General features: G+C 39.8%; 1 protein-coding gene across 1 annotated transcript in view; it reads right to left on the bottom strand.

Annotated features, from left to right (window-relative positions):
* LOC120521979 (collagen alpha-2(IX) chain-like) overlaps positions 1 to 14,373 on the bottom strand; it is a gene marked incomplete at its 5' end in the record, with an annotated part of 41,460 nt that extends 27,087 nt beyond the window's left edge. Inside the window, 3 exons of the mRNA XM_039743229.1 lie at positions 12,394 to 12,432; positions 12,696 to 12,758; positions 14,332 to 14,373. Of these exons, the coding sequence (XP_039599163.1) occupies positions 12,394 to 12,432; positions 12,696 to 12,758; positions 14,332 to 14,373 (144 nt within the window). The remainder of the gene's footprint in view (positions 1 to 12,393; positions 12,433 to 12,695; positions 12,759 to 14,331) is intronic.
* Positions 14,374 to 14,753: the final 380 nt, after the last annotated feature.

Genomic DNA, 14,753 nt, shown 5'->3' with positions numbered 1-14,753 from the left:
TCCCCGCAAGGATATATTAGAATTATTAGATTCTATAGATAAAAGGCTTTTGGGATTTGAGGGACGACTCCACCTGCTCGAAATTCTACACCAGGAGTTCCAGAACCTCCGACAATCTCTGGAATTCAGCCAGGATCAGGTGGAGCGGCTTGCTGCTGAAAACGCGTCTCTGCGGGAGACTGTGTCTTCCCTGACAGAGGGATGGACACGGATCTCCCAAGACAACAAGACCCTGAAGGAGACGGTTTTGGATCTTCAGGCCCGCAGCATGAGAGACAATCTGGTGTTCGCAGGCCTGCCGGAGCAGACGGAAGGACAACCGGAGGATTGCGAACAAACAATCAAGTATTTTCTCCAGACCCACATGAAGATACCCGAAGAAACGGTAAAAAACATCACCTTTCACCGGGTACATCGCCTTGGAGCCAAGAGAGCAGACAGCAGAAGACCTCGTCCCATCGTGGCTAAATTTGAGCATTTTAAACAGAAGGATTTTGTTAAGAGCCACGGGAAAGAGCTCAAAGGGAAAAATTTTAGCGTGAATGATCAATTTCCTAAAGAAATTTTGGATCGCCAGAGTTCTGTTCCCAATACGTAAAAATTCATCCAAGAAGGGAGCCGCTGTCATTTCTGTGGACAAGCTCTACGTCAACAACAGGCTGTACAAGGAGCGAGGAGTGACAGACTGGCTTTATTAGCCCAACATCAGGTCACAAGTTTATTTTTCTTATCGGGATTCACTGGGTATGAGCATGTCAGGATATAAAAAAAAGCTGCTATATCCGTGTTTAGATGATGGGATCACCTGTTCTCTCGCCACCCCACACCTCTAACACCTTTTCTTTTTACTTTTTTTCTTTTCTTAACCTTTATCACTCTTTCCTTTCCTTCTTTTACCTGCTTCTGGAACTTTACATCCGCATGACACAATCACACAACTTTCCTACACTGCGTCAGCACACACACAACGCGCGCATACAAACACTAGATTATAATTATTACATTTTATCATACAACCACAAACACTTTTGGTTCTGTCTGATTATTATTATTATTATTATTATTATTGTCTGATTATTATCAGCTTTAGTATTATTATCAGAATGATTATTATTATTATCAGCATTAGTATTATTATCAGCATTATTATTATTATTATTTATTTTCAGCATTCATATTATTATTATCATCAGCATTAATAATATTATTATTGTTATTAGCATTATTATGCATATATTTTTATTTACTTATTTATTGCTTTATTTTTATTTATATATATATATATATTTATTTATTTATTTATTTTTATTTTTTTTTTTCTTCAGATTAAATTATACATTTATTTACTTAACTAACTCACCTGAAGGCACCATACATTAGCTAATCACACACACAACTATGGGTACACTAAGGTTTGTCAGTTGGAATGTTCATGGAACTGGCTCTAGAGAGAAGAGATTAAAGATTTTTGATCAGCTTAAAAGACTGCAGGCAGATGTTGTCTTATTACAAGAGACTCATAGGTCTGCCACAGTTGCAGATGAACTTAAAACATCTGAGTTTCCCACACTGTTCTCTGCCGCCTATAACTCTAGACAAAGAGGTGTAGCTATTTTAATACACAAAAATACAAATTTCAAAGTATTGGACACAGTCTCAGATCCAGATGGTAGATTTATAATACTAAAACTGTCTATACAAAATCAAAGCTTATGTATTGTTAGCATATACTGTCCAAACATAGATGACCCGCATTCTTTCATAATTTTTCTCTGTACTCTCCGAACACTTGGACTGTCCACTTATACTTGCGGAGATTTTAATTTTTGGATGGATCATTCTTCAGACAGGCTCAGTACAGCTGGGACTCAGCGCAGTTGGCATTCCACTAATATAGTCAAACAGTATATGAGTGATTATGGGCTTTGTGATGCATGGCGATCTTTTTATCCCAGCCGTAGAGAGTATACTTTTTTCTCACATGTTCATCACTCTCACTCACGTTTGGACTATTTTCTAGTCAGCAGCTCATTATTGGCTGACATTTCAGACACTGAGATACACCCTATAGTTGTCAGCGATCATGCTCCAGTTTCTTTAACTCTGTTAAATAAGAAAACAATCCCATCAGGTAAAACTGGAGGTTTAATACGTCACTGCTTAAAGATGAAGGTTTTGTGGAATATTATAAAAAAGAGTGGGCTTTATATTTAGAACACAATGACATTCCTGGAACATCAGCATCTGTTCTCTGGGAGGCAGGGAAAGCAGTGATGAGAGGTAAAATAATTTCCTTCTCATCACATAAGAAAAAAATAGAAAACAAACGTATTCAGGAATTAGAAGAAATCATTAAGTCTCTAGAGGCATCCCCAGAAGAAGAATTACAAAACAAATTGCGTAAAAGTAAACTAGAACTTAAAGGAATTATTGACAAAAACACAATTTTAGCACAAAGACTACGAATAGAAAACTTTGAACACGGTAATAAATCAGGCAAGTTTTTAGCCAACCAGTTAAAAATAAACAAAGAGAAAACTGCCATATCTGCTGTTAAAGACTCAACTGGGAATATAGTATATGACCCTGAAAGAATAAACAACACTTTCAGAGATTTTTACAAAACCTTGTACTCACCACAGATTAACCCATCAGATAATGAGATCAATGAGTTTCTAGACAGGATAATACTTCCTAAATTATCAGATAGCCAAGCTACAGTCCTGGACTCGCCATTAACATCAGATGAGCTTCAGGAAGCTCTTAACTCCATGCCTAATAGGAAGGCTCCAGGTCCAGATGGGTTTCCAGCAGAGTTCTACAAAGAATTCTGGATCATTCTGGCGCCAACATTCTTCAGAATGATGTGTGAAATACAAGAAAATGGTAGACTACAGCCAAACATGAATTCAGCCAACATTAGTCTCCTGTTAAAACCAGGCAAAGATCCTATATTTCCTACCAGCTATCGCCCAATTTCTCTTATTAATGTTGACCTGAAAATAATTTGTAAAGCCCTTGCAAAAAGATTAGAGAAGGTAACCCCTTTCATAATACATCCAGACCAAACTGGTTTCATTAAGGGGAGACATTCATCCACAAATTCACGTAGATTACTCAACTTAATAGACTTTTCTTATAGCAGAAACATGGAAACCAGTATATTATCTCTCGATGCAGAAAAGGCTTTTGATAGAGTTAACTGGAAGTTCTTATTTGCAACTTTACATAAATTTGGTTTTGGAAACTTCTTCATAAACTGGTTAAAAATTTTATACAGTTCACCAACAGCATGCGTCAGGACAAATGACCAAACATCAGATAGCTTCTGTCTTCAGAGGGGGACCAGGCAGGGATGCCCTCTCTCCCCCTCGCTATTTGCTATCTTTATTGAACCACTAGCAGCAGCAATCAGGCAAACTACAGTTATTAAAGGCATAAAGTGTAAGAACATAGAACATAAAATCAGTCTTTATGCAGATGACGTGTTACTTTATCTTCAGAATTCTCAATCCTCTCTCTCCCAGGCAATTGAACTAATAAACTCCTTTTCAAGAGTTTCAGATTATTCAATAAACTGGTTAAAATCCACAGTTCTTCCAATTAATTTCTCTTTTGTCAATTCCCTTAATACACAATTGGAATCAGGGAATATTACATACCTGGGCATTCATGTGTCTCCCAGGCTGGCAGATCTAACTAAACTAAACTACATCCCACTATTAAAGAAAGTGGAAGATGATCTTGCTAGATGGAAATCCTTACCGATATCACTTATGGGGAGGGTTGCCACAATTAAAATGATGGTTTTACCAAGAATCAATTACTTATTTTCTATGATCCCAAACAAGCCATCATCTGATTGGTTTAGATCCCTGGACTCCTCCATCACTAAATTCCTTTGGAAGGATAAACCTCCACGAATTAGCTTAAAAACACTACAGAAGACCAAAGATAGAGGAGGGTTGGATCTACCCAACTTCTATCATTATTTCTTAACCAACAGGCTCCAATATATACCAAGATGGTTGCAACATAACCCGCTGGATAGTCCTGGTTAGATGTAGAACAGACACTTTGCAATACTATAGAGCTTTCGGACCTACCGTTTATTAGCTCAAAAATAAGAAAGCATGAAAGCTTTAAAAGTATTAATATCAGTACCTCACTGACAGCATGGTGGGAATATCTAAAAATGACGGAGTCTTCACTAATTCCATGCAGACGCACACCCATCTGGAATAATCCTGACATATTGCAAAACAATAAAATGATGAACCTCCCATACTGGAAAAGTAAAGGAATTCTATACATGGAACACATAGTTGAAGGATTGGATTTCATTCCATTTAACAGAATAGTCTCCCAATTTGGGATAGACAAGAATAGATTTTAGAATATCTCCAAATTAAATCAGTAGTTAAAGAAAAATTTAAGCTTAAAGTAGAATTACAAACACCATCAAGGGTATTAGACTTCTGTAATCTCAAACACCCCAAATTACTGTCTAAAGTATATAAAACATTGACCAAAATAGATGATACAATAGCAATTCCTATAGGCAAATGGGAGGAGGATCTATTAGTTAGCTTTGATCAGACTTTCTGGTCCCAAACCTGTTTAAAAACTTTTAAAACGATCAGAAACCCCAATTTACAACTAATTCAATACAAAATTCTACACAGAGTACACTATACAGGTCATCGGATGTTCAGGATGGGATTTGTGCCATCTGACACCTGCACACACTGCACAGACAACATTCCTGACAGTTATATCCACGCACTGTGGTCATGTCCACCTGTTCAGGATTCTGGTATAGAGTATGTGAAGACCTGTCAAAGTGTCTGAAATGTGATATCCCAACTTCCCCCTCATTTTGCTTGCTGGGGAACCTAGAGGATGTCCCGATTGAAACAAATTTGGTTCACGTGGTTCTCACTGCCATATGCATCGCTAAGAAAACTATCCTCATAAACTGGAAAAACAAAGATAATCTTTGCATTAACCAGTATAGAAATCTTTTATTGGATCATATTACACTTGAGACAGCCTCTGCCTCCACTTCAAATCAATCTCTCTGGGCTCCTTTGATCGGTTCCATCACATAGCGATGATGGAGGGTCATTGATATGGTCCTGCGGGATGCTGTGGTTGATGTGGTGGAGAGTCTGAGCTTGGAGTATCTGGAGGATCCCTGGGGTGGGTTCACTAGGGGGTCTTGGGCTGGGGGCTGCTGCCCGACTCTGGTGGTGCTTGGGTTACCTCGGGGTGGGCTTCTGGTGGTTGTGTGTAGGGCCTTAGGGGGTCTTGGCGGTGGCTGCGGGTCGCTGCCTAGTGGCGCAATGCCCCTGGGTTGGTCTGGGTGTGGGCCTGGTGGCTTAGGGTTTGGGGCGGCCGTCCCGGATGGGGATATGGGTGGGGCCTTGGGGATTGGGTCCTGGCATGTACGCTGCGGGAAGAGGGCGGAACGTGCGGCAGTTCCACCATGGGGAGGGATGTCCGGGAGGGAGGATCCAGCTTTATCCTGGGTGTCTTATGTCTTACTTAATCTGAATGTTGAGTAAATGTGGGGATGGGAGTAAATATTCTGCTGGGGTGGTGTGGGTTGGTGGCCTCAGACTCCGTGGGGCTCTGTGATGCTGCTGCTTCGGGCCATGGCTAGATAGGCTGGGGCCTCCGTGCCCGGGTGGATTTTGGGAACGGAGGTGCCTATTGGGGCCAGTAGGGGAGCTGGCTCCCTGGAGGGCTCAGGCCCCTCAGCCGTTCCTCCCCATCCTCAGACATTTCCCTCCTCCTGCTCCTTCACATCATCACACAAACATGCACATAGGGCCTTGGGGTGTGGGTAAGTCAGGGGGTGCGGGTATGGATCCCGTTTCCGCAGTCCTGTGGCAGCCTACACCCCAATTTTATTTGCACATTAAACACTTCCACAAAAAACATTCCACACAAATGCACACTTAGGGCCTTGGGAGTGGGCACACTCAACGGCATCCGGTGGGGAAATTTCAGCCTCACTCCGAGTGCGGTGTCCACTTCCAATTTTAAACTGCACCTAGTCACGGAGAGTTTTGGGGGGGAGGTGGGGCTGTGTGTTGGCATCAGCTGGTGTAGGCCACATGGTGCCGGCACTGCCTGCGCCCCCCCAACCACAAAATGCACCTTATCAGCACACACCAACACTACATTAGAGCAGGCGGAGGGAGACTAGAGGTCTTATCACACTCTGTTCTCAGTTAGCTGCCGGGGCTGGAGGCTAGGAGTGGGAGCTGGCCGTCTGCCTGTGGTCTGGAGTGGTGGGTTGCTTTGCTCTACGTTGGATGGGGGTGCCTGCTCACTATTACCCCTGCGGAACGGGGCTAACTCTGACGTCCAGGAATGGCTGTACCTCAGGTGCGGCAGCACCGGGACCAGAGTTAGGTAGGGGGTGTGTGGGGAGTGTGAATGGGTGTCTGGCGTACATCCTTGTAAGTCTTGGGTTGTATGTGTATGTGAGAGCATGAGGGAGGGAGTGTATGACTGTGTTTGTGTGTGACTGTATATGTCAGGTGGGGTTTTGGACTCCTCCCCTCTCCTGGGACATCTGGCAATACTACAACATCTTTGCCTACCCTCCCCTGCCTTAAGCATCTGTCTGGTCGCTCCCGGTGGCTGCCTGGTGGGATCTGGTTCCCTGGGCTCTGTTGGATCCTCGGCGGGTGGGTGCCCTCGGGTCCCGGGCTGCTGGGTTCCGGGCCCGGCCGACTCGGGGAGGCGGCTGCGGGGGCCTGAGGGCTTGCCGTTGATATCTCCCGGGACTCTGCCGGCTGCTGGTTGTGACCCCCGGGGTGATCCTCTGCGCCTCTCGGTGGGGGTTGGGGCTTCTCTGGTGACGGCCTCCCTGGGGTCTCCAGCTCTGGGGTGACCTCTGGATCTCTGGGCTTGGAACTCCCTCCATCTTCCGCGTTTTGGGGGCAGGTCTGTGGCCCTTCACACTCACTATTGGATGCTCCTATAGAGAAACCTTACACATACAAGCGTGCGTACACACACAGGTGCTCACATGGTGATTTCATAAGTATGACTTGGACATCTTCAGCACATGATCTAAGGTTGTGGTGGCCTTAAATGCCTCAGTAATAATTACTGTATGATTGTCAGCAAACATTTTTACTTTTATATATCTTCATGTAGCTGATGCAGCAATGTTTTTGTCTTGTGGTTTTTTTTTTCCCCCTCTCTTTCTGCAGGTCTAGAAGCGGATTCTGGTTCATTTATTGTTTATTCTATCGAAACCCCCTCCCCTTTACCTCCATCTCTTCCTTCTCTCTCTTCTTTTCTTTCACTTTTGTCTCCGTGTCCGGTTCGAATCTTAAAACATCTAAAAATATTTTTAATAAAGTTTTGGTATCAGGCGTGGCGTCAGCAGAAGCTGTAACGCTCCACCTGAGAGAAAAACTGTAAGGCTAGTCGCCAGCATTCAGACATCAATTCTGATTGCTTCACAGCCGAACAGGACACGGTAAAAAAAAAAAAAACAACTCAGTTTTGAAAATCAAATGTTATTCTTCTTCAGAGTTTTCAATGAACAGACAGAACATTTCCCAGGGTGGGCACGGCTTGTCTCTGGGGGGACAGTGCCCACCCCAGCCCCCCTATGGTCACGCCTCCGTATTCATTGTACTGTATGTAGAAAACAGACTGCAGCCTTTTTAAGGACATATTTGTTCATTATCATTCCCTAAAACATTATGTATTATCATGTATACCAAAAGGCTCATTTGTAAAGAGCCAACCTATGCTCACAACTATGGAATTTGGAAAACCACACAGAAAGTTACAGTAGCCAGATATACATAAAAAACTACACATGATACACTTTATTTCAAAGAGTAATCAAGCAAAATTACACCTTCTATTGGTTAACTAAAAAGATTACAATACGTGAGCATTCAAGGCGACTCAGGCCCCTTCTTCAGGCAAGATGTAATCATGATGATCTTGCCATAAGAAGGGGCCTGAGTTGTCTCGAAAGCTGGCATATTCTTTATCTTTTTAGTTAGCCAATAAAAGGCGTCATTTTGTTTGATTACTCACTACATCCATAATGGCTAACAAGGTACAACACACTAGTACTTTAAAAGAGTAAAAAATATATGTCTGTAATCTATATAAAATTAAAATACTATTATGGCAGAAAAGTAGTTTAGTCAGAGCATGCATTGTAAAGTCTTATGATATAACTTAGGACCTCCTTGGGGCACAGTGGTAGAATTTGTGCTCCATATATTAATCTTGCAGAGGATGTGAGATATTGTTTGTGATAAATAGCAACATTCTTTATTTCTGCTGATGGTGCCAGTCCATCACGGGCAATTTAGCCAAATTACCTAACAATGCATGTCTTTATACTGTGGGAGGAAACCGGTGCAGACTCATGCAGAAACAGAGAGAACACTCAAAGTCTATGCAGGCAGGACTCAGGGAACGAACCTGGGTCTTGTTACTGTGAGGTAGTAGCACTACCACTGCATTAGTTTACTGCCCAGATTATGCGTCACTCTGGTAAAAAAACTAATTTTATAAGAAATAGTGTCCTGCTCTGTATTTTTCTGTGTAATCTATATATTAAAATTCTAACAGGTGTAATTTCATCTTATACTCAATCAGAATTCAAGATACTATGTCTTTTGAAAATTTGTATTATCTGAAACAATGCAGAAAAAGTATCAGAATTTGAATTGCATTACATCTACTGTTGGCTAAGAAAATTATAATATGTAAGTAATTTGACCACGAAGCAAGGTTGACACCATTACAAATTTAACAGGGAGAGACTGCATGTGTTTCCTCCGGTACTCTGGTTTCCTCCCACAGTCCAAAGACATGCAGGTTAGGTGCATAGGCAATTCTAAATTGTCCCTGGTGTGTGTGTGTGTGTCTGTGCCCTGTGGTGGGGTGGCACCATGCCCAGGGTTTTCTTCTTGCCTTGTGCCCTGTGTTGGCTGGGATTGGCTCCAGCAGACCCCCGTGATCCTGTAGTTAGGATATAGCAGGTTGGATAATGGATGGATGGAGACTGCATATTAATTGGAGGAAGGGGGTGTTGAAAGGCCATTGTGTCATTATAATACAAATAAATCCCTCGTTATTTTTAACTCCACAAGTAGAAGAGTTCAAGTATCTTGAGTTCCTTTTTACAAGTGATTGAAAAAGTGGATTGGAGCAGTGGCAGGTGTTCTATGGGCACTGTACTGGTCTGTAGTGGTGAAGTAGGAACGAAGTCTAAAGACAAAATTCTCAGTTTATCAGTCAACCTACATCCCTGTTCTCACTTATGGTCAATAACTGTAGGTAATGACCAAAATAATATAACAGTAATAATTGTTTTTGCAAAGGGGGGCTGGGCTGACACTCCGTGATAGTGCCAGAAGCTCAGTGATGCAGGAGAGCCTCAGAGTAGAGGTACTCCTTATCCATATTGAGAGGAGCTAGTTGAGATAGATTGGGCATGTTGTAAGGATGCCCCCGGGTGGTTCCCACCAGAGCTGCTCAAGGCATATTTCACTGTGGAGACCCTGTGACAGAGGAAAGGGATTATATATCTGGGCTGGCTTTGAAAGTTCAGGAAATTCCCCAGGTAGAGCTGGGGTCAGGGAGTCGAGGATGACCTGCTTGTCATGTTGCTGCTGCGATCCTCACCAGTTAAAGCAATTGAGAAGATCAGATGACGTACAAAAGATGCCTGAGAGTGCATAAGCAACAAAATACTGCAGTGCAGCACTGTAGTATCACACTACAACAACCAAAGTCAGCTTGCATCATTCAAACATGAATAAGGTGGTACGGGTCCACCTCACATACACAGAAAACAAACTCAGCAAAATTATTTTTGATTTATAATAAATATGCCTAAAAAAGTGCAAAAATGAGAATGGCAAAGAGAACATTGCTCTACAAAACACAACACCGCAGGATTGCACTGTATCAAGCCGAAGCAGGTTGTATTGATAAAATATGTAAGTTGCACTGGTTTTGCTTTTCATTTGCTTTTTCAATATTTGTTGGAAGTTCATTTGTAATTTTCTTCCATTTATTGAATGAGTTGCTAATTGGCAACTTCAGCACCAAATATTTTCCTGTGTTGCATTTTGAGTTGCCTTCTCTAGTCAACTTTTTTATATTAATTGAGTGAATCTTGACAGCTGGTATTGTGACAATAAAGATATTGCTTCAGTGAGAAACTCTTGCTGGGTTCATACTAGTATACAGTACTTTCACTACTGGACTATTTCAGAAAATAAAACTTCAAACTCTGAGAGAAAATTTCTTTATACTGTCAGCCTGTTTTCAGTGGTGCTTCAAAGTTTGTGAACCCTTTAGATTTTTCTATATTTCTGCATTAATATGATCTAAAACATCATCAGATTTTCACTCAAGTCCTAAAAGTAGATAAAGAGAAACCAGTTAAACAAATGAGACAAAAATATTATACTTGGTCATTTATTTATTGAGGAAAATGATCGAATATTACATATTTGTGAGTGTGCTTTCAGTATCTTGTGTGACCCCCCTTTGCAGCAATAACTGCAACTAAACGTTTCCAGTAACTTTTGATCATTCCTGCACAATGACTTGGAGGAATTTTAGCCCATTCCTCCGTACAGAACAGCTTCAACTCTGGGATGTTGGTGGGTTTCCTCACAATAACTGCTTGCTTCAGGTCCTTCCACAATATTTCTTTTGGATTAAGGTCAGGACATTGACTTGGCCATTCCAAAACATTAACTTTATTCTTCTTTAACCATTCTTTGGTAGAACGACTTGTGTGCTTAGGGTCGTTGTCTTGCTGCATGACCCACCTTCTCTTGAGATTCAGTTCATGGACAGCTGCCCTGACATTTTCCTTTAGAATTCTCTGATATAATTCAGAATTCATTGTTCCATCAATGAAGGCAAGCCGTCCTGGCCCAGATACAACAAAACAGGCCTACCACCAGATACCAACAGATACTACCACCACCATGTTTCACAGATGGGATAAGGTTCTTATGCTGGAATGCAGTGATTTCCTTTCTCCAAACATAATGCTTTTCATTTAAACCAAAAAGTTCTATTTTGGTCTCATCTGTCCACAAAACATTATTCCAATAGCCTTCTGGTTTGTCCATGTGATCTTTAGCAAACTGCAGACGAGCAGCGCAGCAATTTTTTTTTGGAGAGCAGTGGCTTTCTCCTTGCATCCCTGCCATGCACACCATTGTTGTTCAGTGTTCTCCTGATGGTGGACTCATGAACATGAACATTAGTAGCCAATGTGAGAGAGGCCTTCAGTTGCTTAGAAATTACCCTGGGGTCCTTTGTGACCTTGCCAACTATTACACGCCTTGCTCTTGGAGTGATCTTTGTTGGTCGACCACTCCTAGGGAGGGTAACAGTGGTCTTGAATTTCCTCCATTTGTACACAATCTGTCTGACTGTGGATTTGTGGAGTCCAAACTCTTCTAGAGATGGTTTTGTGACCTTTTCCAGCGGATGACCATCAACAACTCTTTTTCTGAGGTCCTCAGAAATCTCCTTTGTTCGTGCCATGATACACTTCCACAAACGTGTTGTGAAGAGCAGACTTTGATAGATCCCTGTTCTTTAAATAACACAGGGTGCCCACTCAAACCTGATTGTCATTCCATTGATTGAAAACACCTGACTCTAATTTCACCCTCAAACTAACTGCTAATCCTAGAGGTTCACATACTTTTGCCACTCACAAATATGTAATATTCGATCATTTTCCTTAATAAATAAATGACCAAGTATAATATTTTTGTCTCATTTGTTTAACTGGTTTCTCTATCTACTTTTGGGACTGGGTGAAAATCTGATGATGTTTCAGGTCATATTTATGCAGAAATATAGAAAATTCTAAAGGGTTCACAAACTTTCAAGCACCACTGTAACTAGGACATCCTGATATTGAGAAAATGAGATCATATATAAACCTTCATTTTTTTTCTCTGATAACTGTTCAAATATAAGTCTTATTTTTTTAAATCCGGTATTAACCTGTGACTCTTAACTATTTTGGGACTTTATATAATGTTAAATATAATACAGAGGTTTGTTTCTGCAGTATATACTTAATGTGTATGCTGATTGGTATGTTTGAAATTCTTTGTAGTCATTACATGTAGATGAACATAGCTGAATAAAGGAAACTTTCTGTTAGATTTCTTCAGTCTTCATGTTGTATTAAATGAATGTGGGATTTCATAAGTTGATGTAAATAAAGGATTTCTGTGTTTGAACTTAATACATGATAATGGCTCAGGACTCTTCTTTATCTTCTAAGTATTTTACACAACAAAGAGAAATCAGTAAAATGAGAAAATTTGAATGTCTTGATATACATACCAGTCCATTTCCTGGAGGTCCAGGTTTACCATCAGGTCCCTATAATTAAATATTTTTAAACAAATGTTAATGTCCAGATAATACCATTTTAACCTGTACTTAATTAGAAAAGAATTAGTTAAGCATTATTCATTTTTGTATTCCTTTAATTATCCTTAATATTCTCTGTAATATATATGGTCTATACATTATTTACCAATCAGAACAGGCTTATGTTTGCAGTATGCAAGAAAACTGGGCTAACTGAAAACACACACATAGACATAGCACAGAAAGAAGGGTATTGATTAAAAAATGCTCACCCTTGGACCTGGATGGCCTGTTTCTCCTTTCAAACCAGGAGCACCATTCTTTCCAGGTTCACCCTGAAATATAAAGACAGTTATTGATAAGCACAAAATTCTCAATTGTATTTTAAAAAGTTATCATTTATACTATTCCGTAAATTTTTTGAGTGCTATCAATATGGGCACTATTTGTAAGTTGATAATAGCACTCTCTCTTTTGGCATCTTTTTTGGATTTAAGATTGTGCCTAGTTTTGATCTCTGGTGTTGCTAGGGTAAGTATGATGTTTAGCATTATACCAAGATATTTGCATGAGTAATGCTATATGATATCTTAAAGTTGTTGTTTAAACAAACTGTTGAATTGAATAAGACTTGAATACAATTTTAGAGGATTTTGTTTAAGTTGCCAAACAACACAGTGCTTTTAATGTTTTTTTAATAGTCAAGCATTTTTATTACACAAATAAGCAAATACTTTTCTATTGCATATCAAGCAACAGCTTACACGTAATAAAATAAAATAGAGGGCTATATTATAGAAATAAAAACAAATTAAGGTGAACTTTCATGTTATTTTTTAAACTTTTTTTAAAAAAAGTGAATTCAGGCACTGTATTGATCAAAGGTGTTAAAAGACTGGGATTTCTGTCATGTGGTCTTTCCATCTACAAAGTAAACTTTGAAATATCTATTGCCAGTAGTATTAAAATCAATGTCATTCCTTTGAGGGAAATGTTCTATAACATTCATTATGAGTTTGGGGGATCAGGTGAATCACAGGATCATTGACAACAGTGATGTTCTGGAAAATTACTTCTGTTTTCAAGGTAGGTATTAAAGGCCAGTACCTACACTGTCATACTGAGCCAACCTGTTGTACTGTATATTTAGGGACTTTTCGTGGAAACACTTCATGACAAACATCCCCATTATTATCTCTAGTATTTATTGAAAAAGGTGTGTTTTTGTCCCAGCTATTACCACCTAGCTTTGTTATTGAAAAATGAGACTTCACTTCTATGAGTCAAGCTTGGCTCTGAATGGCATCAAATGAGTAGCTTGTTATGGACATCAGGAAAAGAGAGGGAACCCATGGTAAAAGTTAAAGGTGGCGGATATTTATTTTGGATTCCAGGAGATAGTGGCTCAGCATGGAAGAACATTGAAAGGAACTCCAGTAATGAGAAGCTGGCAGTGCTTCCCATCCTAGAGAGGAGGATTAAATAAAAATGCTGCTGTAATTTTAAATATGCCCCACATTTATTATGAATTATCGCAGTTGCAATGTGCATTTGCCTACCTCATTTGACATGTTTACTTGCTCAGTTGTCTTTGAAAGTGACCACACAATGATCTGCTTCAACACAGATCATATGCTGGTTTGGACTTCCTTATATTGCCTTGACTTATTTATGTTAAGTAATTTGAAATTTCTCTGCTTTACTGTGTGTTTAAATTAATTAATTAATTATAATATTTTATCTATGTACATCATGTGATATGTATTATAACTATGTCTTAGAGCACTCTGGCTCTATAAACAAATAAATTGAACTGAATTTTTAAAAAAAGATAGAATAAAAACATTTATGTATTGTCACTTGCTAGTCAAAGTTAGATAAGAAAACCAAAATATTCTTAAAAGTTACCTTTTCTCCTTTCATAAAAATGCTGTTCTCTGATACAGAAAACTTAAGAAAGAAAAAAAAGTTAAAAACATTAGTGCAAAAAAACCATTTCAAATTTTCTTATATTTGCAAACATAATTGTGATATGCTACATTTTACACTGCAAATGTAGTAATTAATATGAAAACATTACAGAAATTAAAAACACATTTTTAGAAAAATGTATTATTTAAAAAATGTTTGAGAATCTATGTCTTGTAAAATGTTCTGATAAACCTCTTATGCTAAGGCATGGTTGTGGAATGTGACAGCCTATTTTTGTTGTGTTAGGTGTGAGGATGGAATAGCTATTGTTTATTGTAGGACACAGTCAGGCAGACACCGACACAAACTTTAGAGTTACCAGTTGACTTAACATGCACAGCCTTGGGATGTGAGATGAA

This window comes from Polypterus senegalus, unplaced genomic scaffold (genome assembly GCF_016835505.1).
Source record: "Polypterus senegalus isolate Bchr_013 unplaced genomic scaffold, ASM1683550v1 scaffold_3037, whole genome shotgun sequence".
NCBI lineage: Eukaryota > Metazoa > Chordata > Cladistia > Polypteriformes > Polypteridae > Polypterus > Polypterus senegalus.
The sequence above is the reverse complement of the archived record's forward strand: the minus strand, read 5'-3'. Positions and strand labels throughout refer to the sequence as shown.